Here is a 21,212-nt window from a genome sequence, read left to right on the forward strand (position 1 = left end):
AGGTAAGAATTATCAGCACTTAGAAAAGTAATTTTAATTGTTATGGAATCCTCATTCTTTTCAGTTCTGCCAGCAGTTGAGAATGTTTCCAATGTTTCCTTTGCTACCCCTGTTAATAACACTTCTTAATTAGAGATTAAAATGAATGCACTGCCTTAGAGCTGGGCCTTCCCGGGCCTGGAAGGCGCAGCCTCCGCTGCAGGGATAGCTGGCATCAGAGTGGGGTGTGCTCACCCTTAGCTCTTCCCCTCAATGGGAGCCTCACCTCCTCAGCCTGAGTTTCCTGTCTCACAGGTTTAATGGGTAAATAATTGGGTTCCACTCAATTGCAGAGTTTCTTGGAAAAGAGCAGGTATGGACTAAATAAAGTAGAAAATTAAATAGACCTTTTCTAAATGTTGTTATTTAAAATAATTCGATGACAGTGGTAGCAGAAGTGGAATCATGATGGACCATTCTCATTCTCTGGTGCATTTTGAACTAAGACAAAAAGAAACAGCAACATGAGAGTAAGCTCTTCTTATTTACATCTTTTGAAACTTTTATTTTATGCTTTTCATTCTAAGAACAAATTTGGGCTTCATCCAGTAGGCAGTGCAGCATTATTACAAGGCTTTAACATAGAGTCCATAATAAAGTAGACTTTTTTCCCCTGGGAAAACAAAAAAGTTTTCTCTAGAAATTTATTGCTTTAAAATTTTTACAAAAGCAATAAAACGTACACATTGAAAATCTTTTCTCCTCCTCCACAACATGCATTTCCATATCTCAGGGGTAACCATGGTAAATAGTTTATCTTCCTTGCATTTTTACTGAAATCTATAAAAGCATTGTATAGATTTGTTTATTTTTATAACACTGAGATCACATTATATGGTGGAGTGAAGCTTGCCTTTTCTACTGTGTGGTGTGTCGCAGACATCCTTCAGTGTTTATATTGATCTGCCTTCCTCTTTTCATTTCTTTCTTTTGTAGTGTATTTCCTTTTATCTTCCAGATTTTAGAATAATAAGTTCGTACTCTAACTTCCAAAGATGACTAATATGTGATTTTAAAACTAATTATGAACTCATGGATTTTAACATCTTTGGTGTGTTTTAATCCAACGTAGCCACTCATCTTGATGCTCAGTAGTCTTAATTTTGTTTGCTGAGACCCTCTTCAAATATTTTTGGCGTGACTCAATAGTCAGTTCCTTACTTTCAGATGTGGCAAGGTATTCCAAGCTGTTCTTTTCTCCAAATTGAAATTAAATTTTGGATTAAACCTGAATTTTATTGTGTTATTATGTGCTGTGTTAAGAAATATTTATCTCACTAGATTTAATTAGATGTACCTGCTGAACCACCTGGGCGTGCCTTATCAGTCATTCACCAAATGATTTTGAGAGCTGCTATGTGTGGGGAAGTCAAACTAGATCCTGCGATTTAGCAAACAAGTTACCCCAGCGCTCTTCCCTCCTACCAACCAAACCAAACCACAACAACTATTAATAAAACAAATCCGGCTGGGCGCGGTGGCTCACGCCTGTAATCCCAGCACTTTGGGAGGCCGAGGTGGGTGGATCACGAGGTCAAGAGATCGAGACCATCCTGGTCAACATGGTGAAACCCCGTCTCTACTAAAAATACAAAAAATTAGCTGGGCATGGTGGCACAAGCCTGTAATCCCAGCTACTCAGGAGGCTGAGGCAGGAGAATTGCCTGAACCTAGGAGGCGGAGGTTGTGGTGAGCCGAGATCGTGCCATTGCCCTCCAGCCTGGGTAACAAGAGCTAAACTCCATCTCAAAAAAAAAAAAAAAAAAATCCTTATTATGTCTTTAAAGTTTATCTGTTTTCTTAAAAATATTTATGAGAAAAAATTGATCCATAGAAAAGTGAACAATTGAGGACTATATACTACAAATGTAGTAATTTAATTTTCAATTTGATTGTATAATAACTTATATACCATAAAATTTACTCCTTTTAGATGTTCAATTTAATGATTTTTGTTAAATATATACAGTTGTGCAGCCAATACTTAAATCACTTCCCTCACCCCCAAAAGTTCTTCTTGGCCCCTTCGCAGTCAATCCTTGCTTCCACCCCGCTTCCAGGTAACCCTTGACTTTTTTTTGCATGCTATAGTTTTGACTTTTCTGGAATTCATGTAAATGGCCTCATGTGGTATGTAGTCTTAATGTCTGGCTTCTTTTACTTAGTAAGATGTTTTTGAGATTCATCCATGTTCAGGATCAGTACTGTATATGTCACTAATTTGTTCTTTTGGTTTTGGTAGCAGTATTCCATTTCATGGATATACTACTACATTTGGAGTTGGACATTTGATGTGCTTTTCCCCATTTTTGGGAAACTGTGAATAATGTAGGTGGGCATTTGCATACAATGCTTTGTGTGGACATATGTTTTAATTCTCTTGGGTAGATAACTTGGAATGGGATTACTGGATCATATAAGTATCTTTTAACTTTTCAAGAAACTACCAAAATGTTCTCCAAAGTAGGGAACCATTTTGTGTTCATACCACTAATGTATGAGAATTCCAGTTGCTTCACATCCTCATAACACATGACATTGTCATTCTTTTTAATTGTAGCCATTCTAGTGGTGTAGGGCTAATTGTGGTCTTAGTTTGCATTTCTCTAATGACCAGTGATATTGAGCATATTTTTATGTACTTGTTAACCTTCCATATATCCCTTTTTTGTGAAGCATCTGTTTAAATCTTATTAGAATGTATGTCTTCTTTTATTGAGTTGTAAAAGCACTTTCTATATTCTGGATCTAAGTCCTCTGTTAGAAATGTGCTTGCTTTTGCAACTTACATTTAGGTTGAGTTTTAATAAGAAAATGTTCAACTCATCTAAGTTTTTATTTGAAATAGAAAATAACTAATCTTATCCAAAGGACATAGTACATTTTAAAAGAATAATTTTATAAGTATGTAAGGGAGATAAAGAAAAGAGAAAGTTTGGAGAAGAGATAAAGGAAATATTGGGGAGAGAGTGAAATAAGAGAATATAAAAGGAAGAAAATGATTAGGAAAAGAGAAGGGGTTAAAACCACAAAGAGATCCAAGCTCATTCTTGTTGGTAAAAAGAAAAAACCAAAACAAGCCCCCCCCACCAAAAAAAAAAAAAAAAAAAACCGGACGAAAAGAGATGTAATGAGAGAGAGAAGCTAAAATATAGAGGAAGAGAACAACAAACAAATTTACAGTTATGGAGAATAAAAGAATAGGAAGGAAAAGGAGGAGACAAAAAAAATGCCAAGAGAAGATCATACCACTACCATTGCTTTCATTTCCCTTGGTCTGTCTGCCATGTTGTCTCCTCTCTACTCTGTTGTCTCATCCCTCGGTTCCCTACTTCTCATTCAGTCTGCTTTCTGGAAGTCCCAACTTTCCTCCTACAACCCAATTCTTTAATATTTTACTGTTCCACTTTCCAAACATACAAAATAGCTGGGTTATGTCCTTCCTATCTTTAGGGTATAAAAGGACAGACTCTGAAGTTAGTTGTTTGGGTTTGAGTTCTACCTCTGTGACCCTGAGTAGAACCTAACCTTTAAAATTTCCAGTTTCATGATCTGTAACATGGGAACAATAGTAATACTGGTCTCAAAGCTTTTATGGAGATTAAAGAATCTGTGTAAACCTTTTATCATTGTGCTTGGCATAGAGTGCTCAGTTGTTAAGTATTGTAGCTGCTATTTGTGTGTGATGTGTGTGTTGTGGGGAGGGGGTGTTTCTTGGTTATCATTTCTTTCACCTTTGACTCTGTTCATCTTTTAATCTGGGAGTATCTTACTAAACTAAAAACTTAAGTGACAAAATACCACAGCAAGCATCATGCTTCTGAAACTACAAAATATAAGCACAACTGTATTTGTTCATGTGGAATGTGAAGTTGGAAGTAATAATAATACATATTTATATAGTGCTTTAACTTTGAGCATTTTAATCTAGCACTGACAGATATTTAGTAGTAGAAGACTTATGGGGTCTGGGGTTGAAGTTTCATGGTTTCTGTAATACTTAGATGCCAAACCAACCAGTTTCATAAATACAGCTGACACAGGTGAGGTGTGTGAGCTTTTTATGTAAATGCAGAACATGAACTCTTTCCCTTTTTGCCAGTCACCTCTACCACAATTTCCTTTGAAAAATAGAAGGTAGTGGCCCAGTGTGGTGGTTCACATCTGTAATCCCAGCACTTTGGGAGGCCAAGGGGGACGGATCACAAGGTCATGAGTTCAAGACCTGGCTGACCAACATGGTGAAACCCTGTCTCTACTAAAAACAGAAAAATTAGCCAGGCATGGTGGCATGCGCTTGTAATCCCAGCTACTCAGGAGGCTGAGGTAGGAGGATCGCTTGAACACGGGAAATGGAGTTTGCAATGAACCGAGATCATGCCATTGTACTCCAGCCTCGGCAACACAGTGAGAGTCCATCTCAAAAAAAAAAAGAAGGTAGTATTTGGGAAAGCCCTGCCAAATGCAAGATTCCTGCTGCACTGTTTCTCATCTGCTTCTGCCTCAACATGATGAGTACAAGTTTACTTGCCTCTGAGTAATTTGTATTATTTGGATTTTTTCCAATTGCCGGCAAGTTTCCCCTTGCATGGAACTAAAATTTGCTTTGATCCTGGGTCAATATAGGGAAAAACTTTCCTCCCTCTTTTACATGTAGAAGCTTAGCTACACAAATTGGGATTATGCCAACTCTTTATTTTCTCTCTGTTAGGCAACGCTTCCCAGTTTGAACTATTGTTGCTCAAATAACATGAATTCTGTGTTTTGCTTGCTTTCCTGTTTGCTGAACTTTGGATACTGGCTAATTTGTTAGGATGCTGCTTAAAATGTGGCACCTGTAGAACTGGACTCAATAACCTGGATGTGTTCCTTCTTCCTCTAATTGAAGAATCATTCTTCTGTGAATCAGCCTAAAATGGTGGCTCAGCTTTTCTGCTGGTACAGCACAATATTCACTTATTTATATTTAGAGTGATAATATACTTATCACCCAACCAGTACATTCCTGAGAGTGAAAGGGGGACATGATTAATAATTAAGCTCAGGCAACAGGCATAAACCAGAATTGTCCTGAGCACACAGGGCTATAGGTCATTCTAATTAGGTTGAACTCAAGCCTAAGGTCTAGGCTATTTTTAATTTTTAAAATATTAATTGCTAATAACCTTGGTGCTCCTATCATGTACCAAAGTAGTTGACTTCTTTTTTTACCTTAATATTTATGTTTGTATAAAGTTAACTGCATTGATGTTTGTCCTGTGGAGATTTAAAAAAAAAAAAATCTAGGTTTTAATCTGCCTAATTAGCTACTCCTCTTCTCTCTGCATTATCTGCAAATTTGATCAACAACCTTCCTGTGTATTTTTCTGTCATTAGAAATCAAAAAGTTGCCTTTCCCAGATGCTCTGTACCAATCACCTCACCCCCTGGAGTGCTCAGGCAGCAGGAATCAACTGAGAACCAAGATCTTAGGGTATTCCCTTCTCAGGTGTTTGTATTTTAATAGGAGACCCCCCTCAAAAAAAAGATGGTTAAAACCTTTCATAGCAGAAAGAGTAGATATCTATGATTGTTTCTCAGGTAACTTGGCAGGAACTTTGTTTTGCAAACAGATTTTGAGCATCTTCCATATAGCAGGTAATAGGTGCTGAATATAGAGTTACATGTAAACATGTTATCTAATAGGAAGAACTGTCTGATAGATGGGTGCTATAGTAAAGGTAGAGGCCAACCAGTGTGGGACTAAAAAGAGGAAGGCATTTTTAAAAGGGCATCTTCCATTCCATTGTAATTGTCTATATACAAATTTGATGGGGCTGTTAATTTAAAACTATAGTTTTTGTGTATTTCAAAAGTCATTCATAGAGCAAGGGAAAGTTTCCTGGTCTCAATTTCCTTTCCTCCTGACCACAGGATATGTTTATGTAAATTTGAAGTTCATTTAACCCTAACCTGTGCACATGTGCAGTCCTCTAGAAGGGTGGCTTTTGAATACTTTTAGTTGCAACTCTCAGTAAGAAATACATTTTACATTGTAATGCAGCATGTGTGTATGTGTGTGTGCACATGCACAAACCCACACACAACCAGAAACAAGTTTCTTGAAAGAATACTTGCTACTTGCAATGTCTCTTCCATCCTCTTCTCCTCCCTTCCCCCTCCTTTCCGCCTTTCCCTCTCCTCTCTTCTCCTTCTCTGTCCCCTTCCCTTCCTTTCCCCTATCCTTTCTCTTTTCCTTCCCTTTTTGTTTCCCTTGTCCTTCCCTCCTTTTTCCCTTTCTCTTCCTGTTCCATTCAGTTCCATTTCATTCCATTCAGAAAGGCTGGTTGAGACCAAATAAATTGATTTCAAGCCTAGCTAGCTCAGGTGTGGTGGCTCACACCTGTAATCCCAGAACTTTGGGAGGCCGAGGCAGGCAGATCACCTGAGGTCAGGAGTTTGAGACCAGCCTGGCCAACATGGAGAAATCCTCAATATACTAAAAATAGAAAATTTAGCTGGGTGTAGTGGCACAAGTCTGTAATAACAGCTACTAGGGAGGCTGAGGCAGGAGGATCACTTGAACCCAGGAGGTGGAGGTTGTAGTGTTGTACCATTGTACTGTGGTTTGGGCAACAAGAACAAAACCTCGTCTCAAAAAAAAAGCCTGGATTGCACAATTAGAGTTTGTTAAACTCTGCTCTGGGGTTGTCCATTGACTCCTAAATTATCTGTAGTTACTTTTTAGTAGTAATAATAATTAAAAGAAAGCTAGTCTTATTGGGGCATAAATCAATAATAATATTGATTAATAAGACTCCATAATCTTTTTGTTATTATGAATAAATCTCTGCTCACAGAGGAACAAGCATAACACACTGATTTTGTTTTAGGACTCCCATATGAGAACAACAATTAATTCAGTACTGGAACAACAAACAGCAAGCAGTTCTTCACTCTAAAAATTGCTATTACATAACTGTGACTTGGCAGAAAATACCCTGTGTTAATTTTTTTTTTTTTAATTTAAGAGAGGAGTCATTACAGTCATGCTAAAATTGGTTTAAAAAGGCAAGCTTACTGCTATAAAGTTAATTTACCTGTATTAACAGTTTAATTGTTCACCTATTAGAAAATTATTGCTTTCTGAGTGGAGGGCTTGAAGCCATGAACTTCTCTGCCCAAGTGTTTCTGGTTCACCACTGTGCTTCTCTGTTGTAGCCATAGTTACAGGTATTCGGGTCGTCTCTTTTAAAACATTTTTGGGCTCTTGTAGGAGAATTTCAGCAAGAAATCTAGGAATTTGAAGCCAGAGAAAGAGGACTGTCACATTACATGTTTTAATTTCAGTGAAGGTACCTGGATGTATTTGTTAATGTTTTAATTTGATAAATATGCAGCATCTTCTATTAAATTATGAAGAGGCAGGTTTATCTGGACTAAATTTAAAAACTAGTTCTGAAATTTTAGGGTAGAACTCTAAAACATTCTGAGTTTCTCTTCCTCCTTTATAAAACTAATGCTTACCTCTAAGCGTTTGTGAAAGAATAAAATGAGATAATGTATGTGACAAGACTTGAAGTAAAAGGAGATGCCATGGAAATACATACTTATATGTAAACATATGTAAAATATATTATGCATCTATAAACATATATGTATGTTTCTTATCTGCATTTGTGTGTATAGAAACATATATGTATGTAAAAAATCACTTCCTTTCAGATCTGATAATTGTACAATGGAATTGAGAGGCTTGCATTTTGATATCTGAATCAGTCAGCTTATTACATTTGTTTGATTATCAGTGTTAACATGGCACATTGAGAATGGGAAAATTGATTGAAAAATTATACATTAAGATTTTCGGATAGCAGATTTCACTTACATCTAGTGTAGTGCCTTGCTCAATGCTGAAACTCAAACCTTGACAAGAATATAAATTAGCATTAATGCATTTGAATTTTATGTTTCCTCCCCACTCCAAATGAGGCAAAGGATAAAGTTGTATTTATTCTTGAGTGTTTACCTACTAGTGTATGAATCAGACAATCTCTTTGTGACTAAGATTTCATAACATTTTTACTGAGGTTTTAGCATTTATTTAATTACATATACACATGTAATATAATTTCCATTGAAAACCATTCATTAGTTTATTTTTAAGTATTACAACTGTGGCACATAGGCAATTAATCTCTTTGCGACTAAGATTTTGTAAGATTTTTACTGATGTTTTAGCATTTATTTAATTATATATACACATGTAATATAATTCCCATTGAAAATCATTCAATAGTTTCTTTTTAAGTATTATAACTGTGGCACATATGTATACATATCTTGATAGTATTTTTCTAGAGGTTGTGTTATGTTGGAAGACCGTGGTAGGGATAAGAACTGAGTCATATTTTACTCTCTGGCCAGTGGTTTTCTTTCTTTCTTTTTTTTTTTTTTTGAGACGGAGTCTTGCTCTCTCACCACGCTGGAGTTCAGTGGGGCGATCTTGGCTCACTGCGGCCTCTGTCTCCCGGGTTCACACAATTCCCCTGCGTCAGCCACCCTAGTAGCTGGGATTACGGGCACACAACATCATGCCCAGCTAATTTTCGTATTTTTAAAACAGACGGGGTTTTGTCATGTTGGCCAGGCTAGTCTCGAACTCCTGACCTCAGATCTACCTGCCTTGGCCTCCCAAAGTGCTGGGATTTCAGGCATGAGCCACCACACCTAGCCTGGCCGGTGGTTTTCTTACCATCTGTATTTGCTAAATGTGTTAATAGATGCTTTAACAATTTAGTCTTTAATTGACTAAAATCACATCTATTATGGGAAAGAGGTGCTTAGTATTTGGTAATAAAAATGACAACTTTTTGAGGCGATCTTACCATGATGACCAAATCAAAATTGAGGTAGAGGAGTTAGAAGAGTACTGTCTGAGGATATTTAGGGCTGTTAAGTAGAAGCCAGATTAGCTTTGCTCTAAATGACCTTGAGGTATACATGTAGAATTGTGAACAGCATTTAAACAGAGACAGATTTTGCCTCAACATGATAGCCTGCTCCTGAATGGCATCTTTGCGTGGCTACAGCACACTGCATTGGGTTCAGAGGATCTTGGTTCACATTCCAGCTCAATTCTTTACCAAGAAAAGTCTCAGTTTCCTTCTCCGTAACGTGAAGAAAATAACCCTGGCTAACTCCTGAATGTCTTGTGAAGCTCCAGTGATCTTTATTATCAATGTGTAGTGCTGTTTGTAGTTTACAAACGCTCCATGGTAGTAAACTGTGTTGAGCAAACCAAGTGTGGCATTGGTGTCCCTACCATTAAGAGTTCAGGCACTCACTTGTCAGGGCATTCAGGCATCCTATGTGTGGTTGAACTTGTTTATATTTATAATATTCTAATCTAGGGATACTTTCCTAAAGGACCTAAGCAACTCACTTTTTGAGTTTTTGCTTCAAAGAAGGGAAATATTGGATTTTATCTGAGGCTTCTTCGAGTGCTAACATTTTATCAGTCTGCAAGCCTGTAATGTCAAAATTTCTATTTCTCTTCATCTTTTAGTATTTCTTTCATACTAAAATAGTTGGTTTTCAGCTAGAGGAAGTTACATTGCAATCTTTGTGGTTGCTAACCCATATGTTGTGATTAGTTTCATGTTTGCTAACATGAAAACTAGCCTTCATAGTATTATAGAGGACTCTTGCCCTCTTAGATCCTCTCTCTACAATTGCCTTAGGGAAGGCAGGTGGGGAATAGATGTTTGGTTTGAAATTTGTGTTCTTAAAATACATTCCTTTTTATAACTTCTAAAAATAAAGAATTTTATACAAACGCTGTATTTCAGGATGTGTTTCTTAGAGAAACTAAAAAATGAAAATAACCTACAGTTGTATTTTCAGCTAATGAATGCATACTTCTTTCTGCATCAACTCTGAATTATATTGTTTTACTTTTAATTAAAAAATTTTTATTTTGTAATAAACAAAGTCTTGCTTTGTCTTCCAGGCTGGAGTACAGTGGTGTGATCATAGCTCACTGCAGCCTTGAACTCCTAGGCTCAAGTGATCCTCTTGTCTTAGCCACCCAAATAGCTAGGACTGCAGGCACGCACCATTAACAGATGATTAAAATTTTTTTTTTTTTTCTTAGAGACAGAGTCTCAATTTTTTGCCCAGGCTGGTCTTGAACTCATGGCTTTGAGCAGTCCTCCTGTATCTGCCTCCCAGAGTGCTGGGATTATAGATGAGAGCCACTGCGCCTGGCCTGAATTCTAATTTCTAGTGTCTAGTTGCCCCTTGTCTGCCTGCCCCTTATCTTAAGGAGAGTTTTTTTTTTTTTTTTTTTTTTTTTTTTAAATCATGTTCCATTTTATTATTGGGAAGGTTCTAGCTTGCTCTTCTGTCTTAGAGACCATTGTCTTCATTGAACTCTGCTGCATCTACTTTATGTCATAAAGAGAGAAACAAAAATCCCTGAGGCTCTCCCTCCCCACCTTTCTCCACGTAGGGAGAATAAAGCCCTTGGAAACCATGTTCCCTATAATTGGTATGAGGTAGTTTTACAGGCTGCCATGAAAAAGCCATTTGTTGAATGCCTGCCTTGTGATGGGCACTTGCCCCATTTAAATCTTTTTTTTTTTTTTTTTTTTTTTTTTGAGACAGAGTTTCGCTCTTGTTACCCATGCTGGAGTGCAATGGTGTGATCTCGGCTCACCGCAACCTCCGCCTCCTGGGTTCAGGCAATTCTCCTGCCTCAGCCTCCTAAGTAGCCAGGATTACAGGCATGCGCCACCATGCCCAGCTAATTTTTTGTATTTTTAGTAGACACGGGGTTTCACCATGTTGACCAGGATGGTCTCGATCTCTTGACCTCGTGATCCACCCATTTAAATCTTAAGCCATCTTTAGGCGGAAGGAGAAATGAAAAACCAAATTTTCTTTCCACCATTACCAAAGGATACTGCTGGCCAAGACATAACTTGAACTTTACATATGATAGCGTCGAATGGAGTCCTAAAGTCAGTTTCTGGGGTTCCGGAGTGGCCTCAGATACAAATATTGTAGAAACTACATTCACACATAAAAAACAAAACATTTCAAAACTAGAGAGGTATTGTAGTGGAGGTTTAGACTGGTTTCCTGCCAGATTTCCACAGAATCATGTGTGAGGAAGGTTGGCTCTTTGACTTACGGTGTTACGTGCTGTGGGTTATGTGATCCATACCATTTGAATGGCTTTCATATTTCTTCCCTCTGCTAGAATTCGTAAACAGGCTAAAATGCCACCAATGCTATGGGTTTAAAATGAACACTTCTGAGTGACTTAATTTCCTTTCATAACTGTTCAAAAAAAAAAAAAAGATGAAAGTTCTCATTCTAACCCATTGTTCTTATAATATTGTCTGACTGAACATATGTCTGTTTGGATTACTAACATTTCCTGAACTTCTGTAACTCTGCAACATTGTTGGCCTTGGGTCTTAAGGTTAAGCTTTTAAAAAAATTAAATGAAAATAACTTCCTTTTATTTGTGCTTTTGATGCTCGCTCTATGAGATAAACCTTTCCTTTTTTTTTCCTTCAGTCTTGAAATGCTGAAGAGATTGTTGTTAGAATTAAAAAATGACACTGAGTCAATATCTGATTGAACGCCGTAAAACATTTTTCTTAACAGTATTACACCTTTACAGTTCAAGGAATACTAGAGAGTTTAGAAGTAGGGTGCGGAGGGCGGGTAAGAGTGGGTTGTTCTGAAATAGCTGTAATCCTGCACACTGAAAAAAGGTAGGCTTGTCAGAGGCTCCACCCTTACTGATGTTAGTGATGGCATCTGCATTTTTAAAAATATATTACATGGTAATGAAAATTTAATCCTCTTCTTACTACATTTTGTTCGAAGGAATTTGAGAAGTTTATACAAAGACACACTGTGGTATCTTAAACCAAAGGGGCGAATACCTTGTCATTAATTGGGCACTCTTGGTGTGTTTTTAGGTTTTATCTGAGAACTTTTCTTTTGTCTTTCTTTTCTTTTTTTTTTTTTTTTGGCTTTTTTCAGCTTCCCAGTGTATGCCTAACATATGCCTTCTCTCTCTCTCCCTCCCCCCTTTTTTTTTAACTTTTATTTTAACTTCAGGGTTACAAGTACAGATTTGTAGGTAAACTTGTGTCATGAGGGTTTGTTGCACAGATTATTTCATCACCCAGGTTTAAGCCTCATACACATTAGTTATTTTTCTTGATCCTCTCCCTCCTCCCGTCCTCTACACTCCAAAAGGCTCCAGTGTCTGTTGTTCCCCTCTATATGTCCATGTGTTCTCATCTTTTAGATCCTAGTTATAAGCGAGAACATGTGGTATTTGGTTTTCTGCTCTTGCATTAGCTTGCTAGGAATAATGGCCTCCAGTTCCATTCATGTCCCTGCAAAAGACATGATCTCATTCTTTTTTTATGGTTGCCTAGTATTCCATAGTGTGTATCTACTGTATTTTCTTTATCCAGTCTATGATTGATGGGCATTTATGTTGATTCCATGTCTTTGTTATTGTGAACAGTGCTGCAATGAACGTCTATGTGCATGTGTTTTCATAATAGGATGATTTATATTCCTTTGGGTATATACCCAGTAATGAAATTGCTGGGTCCAACGGTATTTCTGTCTTTAGGCCTTTGAGAAATTGTCTTCCACAATGGCTGGACTATTTTACACTCCCATCAACAGTGTAGAAGTGCTGCATTTTCCCCATAATCTAACTGGAATTTTTTGACTAGGAGAAGCCATCCTGACTGGCGTGAGATGGTATCTCATTGTGGTTTTGATTTGCATTTCTCTAATGATCAGTGATGTTGAGCTTTTTTTTCATATGTTTGTTGGCCGCATGTATGTTTTCTTTTGAAAAGTGTTTGTTCGTGTTCTTTGCCCACTTTTTAATGGGGTTGTTTGTTTTTTACTTGTAAATTTGTTTAAGTTCCAAAAGCAATTGCAACAAAAGCAAAAATTGACAAGTAGGAGCTAATTAAACTAAAGAGCTTCTGCACAGCAAAAGAAGCTATCAACAGAGTAAACAGACAACCTACAGACTGGGAGAATTTTTTTTGCAAATTATGCATCCAACAAAGGTCTAATATCCAGCATCTATAAGGAACTTAAACTACTTTTTATTACCCTTTGCTGAGAGTTCTGTAAGGTTTTAGTCATCTCTTCATTTTAGTGAGGCTATTGCTGAAAGAATGAAGCAATATCAATAATAATGCCTTACATTTATAATAGGACTTTAAAGTTCACCGAGAACTTTCACACAGATTTCCTTTTTGCTCATCTCAGCAACCCTGTGAATTAGGTGTGGCAGGTATTAGCACTTTTATTATGCAGTAAATTTAGAATCAGACAAAATATGTGACCAGCCCAAGAACAGTAGATTTCTAAAAATGTGTTCTAAAGGAGGCAGAGAGAGAATTAAGCATGCACACACCCTACTGACACCAATGAAAGCTTTTTAACAGAAGTCTGTGTACCCCACCTTCCCTCCTATTATCTAGAACAGTCCTGCAAGGTTAGTTCCCATGCAGAAACAGATCAATTATTTACTGTAATAGAAAGTGAGATGTCCCCTGTGGGAGGCTGCTGAGAGGGACTGTAAAACTAGGGCCCTGAAATGGAAAGGGCTTTTGAAATCCAAGACTTTGCACTTCAGATAGAGTGGGTGGAAGCTTGTTCATTTGGCTATCTTCACTTCCCCCTCCCTCACCTTTTCCACCCCTGCGTCTAGTCGATTTTTAAGGCCGTTGGTTTGGCTGCTTTATTTTACATCTATGGTTACCCCAAAACTACCATATAGCCCCATTTCCATCCCTACTGTCTCTTCACACCAGCAGTGGGCTTTGGGGCTGGCCTTCGTGCCCCTTGCTCATGCCATCTTTCACATGCTATAAGAGCTTAAAAGTCTGTAAGAGATCAGCGTTTTCCATGGGATGCAGTCCATCCTCCTTAGCCTAGAACATAACACTGCAGATCTCGACCTCAGCCTACCATTCCGTTTTTACTTTGCTGCCTCACTGGTGGTTTTCCTGCATGGTTAGGGGTCCCTGAGCATTCTTCTCTGCCTTCTTACCAGCCGCTGGCTCTGTTTGAAATGCCTCTCCCCTCAGTATGGGAGCTCCCTTTCCCCCGTGCCAAATGAATATTGGTTAAAATTTGGCTGTGTTTTCTCCTCTTTTGAGAGAGCTTTTCTGACCTCCCCTGCCTGTGAAGTTGGCCACATGCATCTTTGTGGCACATAGCATCTTCTCCAGAGCTCCTTTCTGAAGCTTCCAGTAAACCATGAACTTTCTGAGGACAGGGTCTGAGTCTTAACCCCTGTTTGCACAGGGCCAGACCCCCTGTAGGGGAATTACAGTAAACACAGTTTGACTGAATGTTTGGCTTGACATCACAATGACCTCAGCCACCACTCAGGAACATTTGGCCTGACAGTCAGTTTGCTGACTCCCCAAAGATACTGCTAATTAGGAGTGCTATTGAGGTGGTCTGAAATTTACAAAAACATTTCCTCTGTTGAAGGACCATTTCCTGTTGAGCTTAATTAGGAATCTGTAATAATGGAGAGAAACACATTTTTTTCTCTTTTTATTTCTGAAGAAAGTCAGAAGCATAAACTCCAGATGATGGGGTTCAGTTCCCCTTGATCATGAATTTGTGCTTTTGATGAGTGTAGAGTTTTGTCACTTACCTAATACAGGATAGTCAAAAGAGTCTTTTGTATTAAATTGGGAGCACTCTTGTGGGAATGTCTGTGAACAACCTGTGGATTTGTGCTTCAAGAAATTTGTATAATTCTCTTTGTAGTTGCTAAGATACAAGAAATAACTTTTAGGGCTTGTATGATATACTGCCAAGGAAAACATTTTCCAGGGAGTTGGTTTTTGGTCACACACGTGCTGGCTGTTGATTCCTGTATCATACTGTAATTGTGGTAGCCTCTTAGCCTACTTTTAGGGGTTGGAAGGTATCTGTTTTCTAATTTCTATAAGATATTTACTCATCCATATCAGACCTTTTAAATCAGAAATTAAGATTAGTTTGCTATTACCTTGTCTGTAAAAGGGGGGATGGGGTAATCAATAGAATGTGTTTGTATAGAAAAAAGTCATTATGGTTTTGTTTTTCCTACATTCCTTAAAGTATTTACAGCCATATTTCTTGATCATTTCTGCTATTAAACCACGAAAAAGTGGCATTTGAAAACAGATAATCTTTTTAAATACAATTAATCTTAAGGAAAATAATGGAACAAGATTATTATATGATATAGTCAATAATGTGGCTAAAATGGATATTTGAGTTGACTGAATTTTATTTTTGTGGTACTTATTTGTCAAATGAGAATGACCCTAAATATCAACACATCAGTCAAAATAAATTTGTTATGTTGAACTCACACAGTTTTCTGTGAGAAAAATGAAAATAAGGTTTGAATTTTCTGTATTACTTTTTTATGATAGAATACTGAGAATTAACCTTTATTCTAGATTGTAATCCATTCCTCAAGCATGCAAAATCATTAGCATGTGCCAAAACTGTTGAGTTCTTCCAGTCTCCTCATTGAAAATAAAACATTTTTCTTTTCGACTTAGAGGTGTCACAACTATAATATTCCTTTATGATTTTCTATCTTGATGTTTAGTAGGAGAGTCAGGATTGTAATCTTGGTTTAGGTGTTTTGTTTTGCTTTATGTTTCCATCATATCACACTGTCTTTCAGGTTTTCATATCATATTCACCCAGGTATTTGGAAACTTGGGGTGACTCTAATTGTCAGCTGGGATCTACTTCCTGGATCACTTTGGCTTTCAAATATACATAGCACAAATACATATTAATTGTGCAAGGTCAGATAAGGCAGTGAAAGTCACTAATCTCATTCTATTTGCTTTTCAAGATGAGGTCCCCCATTGTAATTAATACATGTGTTATAATATCACAATTACACAGTGTTTGATTTCTTCATACGTTGGCTATAGTGGTCTTTAAAAAACTTAAAATAATGAAAAAGGGGATATTTTAACTGAGTCTAAATAATTATTTGAAAAGGATGTTATAGAGTGAATGGAGAGTTGGCCAGAGGATGGACTACGTGATCTTTAAATGTTCTGAATAATCAGGGATTACAAGATTCCAAAAATGGGTTATAAGGGAAATCTAAGAAATGCTGGTAGCCTTAGTTACAATGTTTTTGTTTGTTGGTTTGTCACAGACTGCCTTTTCAAGGTGTGCCCTATGAACCGATATTCTGCCCAGAAGCAGTATTGGAAAGCCAAGCAAGCTAAACAAGGGAACCACACTGAGGCCGCCTTGCTGAAGAAACTGCAGGTAAGGATCAGGCTTCCAATTGTCTGGCTTAGGCTAACCAAGAACAGCAATAACAAAAGACATATTTTGAGTTTCCTAGCTTTGTGATTTTACCCAATACACAGAGATTTAGAATACATACAGCAACACATTGAAAGTAGAGGAGCTTTTAAAGTAGTAGGGTGCGACCATTTGTTTCCTGGCATGTAGGTAGCACATTGCTACTGCTGTTTTTTAGGGTGTGCCAGACTAATTCGAAGCTTCCCATCAAAATGAAAACCAATTCAGAATCTCTGTTAGAATATTAAATCCAGTTATATTTTACTTGACATAATCCTTGATATTTTTCCTGAAAGACTATGGAGAAAGATAATTGAAAGACCATTGTTTATGGTTGCCTGAGTGTAAATTCCATAGAACTTAATTTTGCCTCATTAAAATTCCTGGTACTTTGAATTAAGAACTGTACTTTGAGACTTTGGAAATTCTCCTATTATCCTGGTTGTTTTTTCTACCTTCTTAAATTAATTTTATAAGAACAAAGAGCCTAGTACTTTTCTGAAGTGTCCAACATAAAAGTGGCCCAAGACATGTTGGAGGGAATTTCAACGTACACTGAAAAGTCATCACACTGTATTGTAACCATTTATTTAATCACTGCTCCCTTTCTCCCCTCTTCGCAAGAATCCAGAAGAGAGCAACAAACCTATTTTATTCCCGGTTATAGTCTTGTTCCTAAGAAAATTATTTGTCAGTTATTATTCTCTGTTTGCTGTATTTCCACACTGAATATTTGATAATCATCTTATAGCACGCTGCAGAACTGGAACAAAAACAAAATGAATCAGAGAATAAGAAACTGTTGGGAGAAATTGTGAAATATAGTAATGTTATACAAGTAAGTATTTTCTCTTAAAAGAGGTGAGTATTTTATGAGGAGTTTGTCAATAAGTTGGCAGGAAAGCCAAACTGCATTAAAATTTTGAGAAACAATAGTTTTTCCTTTGATGGGAATTATAGATGATATGATATATTGTGATGTATTCAGTTGATATTTGATGCACTATTCTGTATGTTTAAGAATAAATCTGACATACGCACATAAAGAAGTGATCTTATTGGATGTATGCACAAGTTATTACATCAAAAAGAAGAGGGTCAGGAAACAATTCCTAAAGGCCTGTAATAAAATAGTTCTTCAGATTAATGAGACCAGTGTTTAACACATGGAACTTTAGCTTTTCATTTTGTGAAGAGAGAACTTTTCACTTTCAGTTGGAAGTCATCCTTGAATTGTTATTAGAAGGTCTTCTATTTCAATTAGTATGCACACTCTTATCTCAGCTGCATTCCTTTCCTGTGTTTCGTTTAGATCATTTTAGCTTCTTACTTGGTTATTTGTTAATATATGCCCCACCTTTTTCAAAAAAGAATGTAAGGCACTCTTCAAAATACAGAGCACATAGTGAGATAAAATAGAAATAAATAAAGCAATTGAGTCACAGGGAAAATCATGGTATGATTAATAAACTGAAATCAGGGGTGAGGCATGTTTATAAAAACCATGTTGTAAAGTCTGGTAAATTTTGTCTTGAAGGCTTTTTCTTGCACACTTCGCCATAGGAAAGCATAGTTTGTTACAGCATTGACTAGGAGGTCCACAGCATAGAGCCAAATCAGAGGTCTAGAAGCACAGCTGTTCCCAGGAATAAGACCAGGGAAGTGTTTTTCCTATGTGTGCTCATAAAGAGGACACTGTGTGATATAGTAAACAATAGCCTTGACAACTTCCTTACAATAAATGCTACAATGAGGCATTTCATAGAGCTGTTTTTAAAAATAATATCCCTGATATTTTGTTATTGGCCAATGGCAAAATGCCAGAGCACAGGGCAGTCAAAGCAGTGCACTGTTAGGAGAAGATGTGAGAAGCTGGGACGGCTGCTCCCTGAATGTATGACTTAATCGAATGATGGATAGTGTGAAACCTGCAGCCTGAGTGGGCTGCATGTCTCTGGGGCAATCCTTCATAAATAGAGTTTCTCTTAACCAAGTTTTGATTAAATGTCAGTAAGTGGAGCTTTTGTTCCTTGTCAAGTACCTGAAGCACAGATGTTAGCCTGGTCAGTGAGGGGCTGTGCCATGTTCTTTAACATGGTGGATCCCAAAGGTCAGCCCATGAGGGTTTCCCTTGGTTTACAGTAACATAAGGAGCCAAGAGTATGATAATGAGCATTTCAAAATGCCGATTTTCTTTTTGCAATTAAAGAATGTTCCTTTTCTTTGAGATAATTTATTTATTATATTGTGAGTACTAAAATGAAATGATTGTAATCATAGATGGAAAGTTTATTTTGTTTTGGTTTTGATACTCAGTAGAATCCTGTTTTGGTAAGATTTTGTTCACAAATTCCAAAAAAAACTCTGAGAAGTGATGCTTTTACACTCATCTGGGAGGAAGTAGGGTCAGCATCCCCTGGCAGAAGGTGTAGAGCCTATTTGGGATGAGCAGCTGCCTCCTTACAGAGGAAAAATCAGGGCTGACTGTGGGTAGGGCTGGTTAATAATACTAAGTGGGTCAGTGCATTATTTGAGTTTTTTGACCTTTCTTTAGTATATTCTGTTTTTGTGGCTGTGTAGGCATTGAGAAAGGATATGGTTGGAGAAACTCAAGGTCTTCTTTGGAAAATCTAGTTTCAGTCTATTATTTATCGGTAGATGAAAATCATTCAGAAGGGTCCCCTGGTTTTTTTTTTTTCCCTACTATGCTCACTTCATTATGAAGCAGAATTGGGGGCGGAAGGGAGAAAGAAAACAAAAAACATCAAGTAGGAAAGATGGTGAGTGTGGAGGCTGAAAATACTCCTTTGCTTAATTTTCACCTCAAGCTATGTTAGATGAATATATGCTATACGTATAAAACATATGAATATAATTAACAGAGGAGATCAAAGAATAAAGGTGCTATTCTATGTCTTTTCCCTACAGCTACTGCATATAAAAAGCAACAAATATCTTACTGTCAACAAGAGACTACCCGCTTTGCTGGAGAAGAATGCCATGCGTGTGTCCTTGGATGCTGCAGGAAATGAAGGGTCTTGGTTTTATATTCATCCCTTCTGGAAACTGAGAAGCGAGGGTGACAATGTATGTAATATACAATTAAGAGGGAAATAATGGGTTCATAAAGAAAATAATTCCTAATAAGTAAGAGAATCTAGAAGGTACAAAAAAGAAAATATAGTTTTTACTCAATGCCTTATTTTTATGTTAGTATATACTAGGTTAAACATATTTATTTATAGTACAAATTGTGCTCAGAAATCATAAGACAAAGTTCAGATTAATTTAAAATCTTCCAGCTTGAGTTTGTATTAAAGAACTTAAGCAACCATAGTTTTGGCTGAGACTTTTAAAAGAGAAGGAGAATTTACTTTTTATCCTAACCAAGAGGGAGCTTGGTCATAAGGAAAAAAAGCTGTTTAGGAAATAGTATGTGCCCTTTGAATTAATAGAGTGACACCAGAAATCGTGACAGTATTCCATTTACTGGCTCTATGGCCAGCTGGTGAGTCTATAAGTCTTAATAGAGGTGGAGTAGAGGAGCTGAAAATTGGCATCTGCTCATTGATGACAGCTATATTTATAATATGTTCTAGACTACTTGGGGCACTGAGAAAGGAGAATCACTTGAGCCCGCCAGTTCAAGACCAGCCCAGGCAACATAGTGACGCCTTGTCTCTAAAAAAAAATTTTTTTTTAATGTTGTGGAATATGTGTGTATTACATGTAAATTTTAGTAGTTGCTAAAATATTTTCTGCTACTTTATAAAATAGAGAAGAAATTATGAGAAATATTCAATAGGATCAAGAGGGTCATATTTTTGTGTATAATACATAAAATATAGGGTGATATTCCTTAGCACATGGAAGATGGTCAGTAAATGCTGCTATACACTGAACGCTGAATAAGTTTCATAAATACTGGCAAATACTAAGATTTAAAAAAATATTCTGAATTCAAAGCAATATAAAAGTATAATTATTCTGATAGAGGTTTTTCAGTCAAAACTTTGATTATATTTTAAATGTGTTTTGGTTATTTCTTGTCTTTGGAATGTCTTTATAGTGAATCTAATTTTTCCAGTGAATTTTGAAGTACAAATTCAATTCCACAGGATGCAAGCTTTTGGATTTAATTTGGTTAATAAATTATCTGGCGATATCTTCCTTTGGTAAGGTTTGGTAGAAGCATGGCATGCAGGAATGTGATGCACTTTAAGCCTTGTATTGGTTGGATTATCTTTAAAAAAATCCCTACTTTTTATATTTTTTCCTTTTGACATGGGGTGATGTGTGCTGTGAGCATGATACACATTTTAATTTCATTAAATAGTTAATTATAATCAACTCTCAATTATTCAGACTGATGAAGCAGCGTGTGAACAACCTGTGCCTTTGAGGCCCTTTCTTGCAATGCTTGTTCCCATCCCCAACCCTCCACTGAAGAGTTTTCCTGTCTACAGGAGGTCCATGAAAATTAAACATGAAAACAAACAAAATCTGAGCTTCAGCTCGGAAGGAATGTAATGAAATGATTGAATAAGTTGGGGTTTTTAGATTCCCTGTGGATTATATTAATTCATCCTGCCTGCTTATGTATTCATTTTATCTATTCTTTTACCTGCTGCTTTTACACAGTCAACAGAGAGTTGAATGTAATGAACTATTTCAAATAATTAGTTGTCCTGGAAAAACAAAAGAAAACAAAACCGACCACCCAAACACTCAACTTTAGTGAAAATGGACAATGTAATAAGTGCAATTCAGGAGTTCTCCTT

The 21,212-nt window shown here is 37.0% G+C and overlaps 1 protein-coding gene across 5 annotated transcripts in view; it reads left to right on the forward strand.

Annotated features, from left to right (window-relative positions):
• Nucleotides 1-21,212, forward strand: part of ITPR2 (inositol 1,4,5-trisphosphate receptor type 2) — a 492,164-nt gene that overhangs the window by 86,960 nt on the left and 383,992 nt on the right. For all 5 annotated transcript variants that reach the window (XM_032284102.1, XM_032284097.1, XM_032284122.1 and 2 more), the window contains 3 exons: nucleotides 16,277-16,392; nucleotides 17,183-17,269; nucleotides 19,360-19,518. In XM_032284102.1, coding sequence (XP_032139993.1) covers nucleotides 16,277-16,392; nucleotides 17,183-17,269; nucleotides 19,360-19,518 — 362 coding nt within the window. The remainder of the gene's footprint in view (nucleotides 1-16,276; nucleotides 16,393-17,182; nucleotides 17,270-19,359; nucleotides 19,519-21,212) is intronic.

The sequence above is a fragment of the Sapajus apella genome, unplaced genomic scaffold, assembly GCF_009761245.1.
Source record: "Sapajus apella isolate SASKATOON/1434 unplaced genomic scaffold, GSC_monkey_1.0 scaffold2, whole genome shotgun sequence".
Taxonomy (NCBI): Eukaryota; Metazoa; Chordata; class Mammalia; order Primates; family Cebidae; genus Sapajus; species Sapajus apella.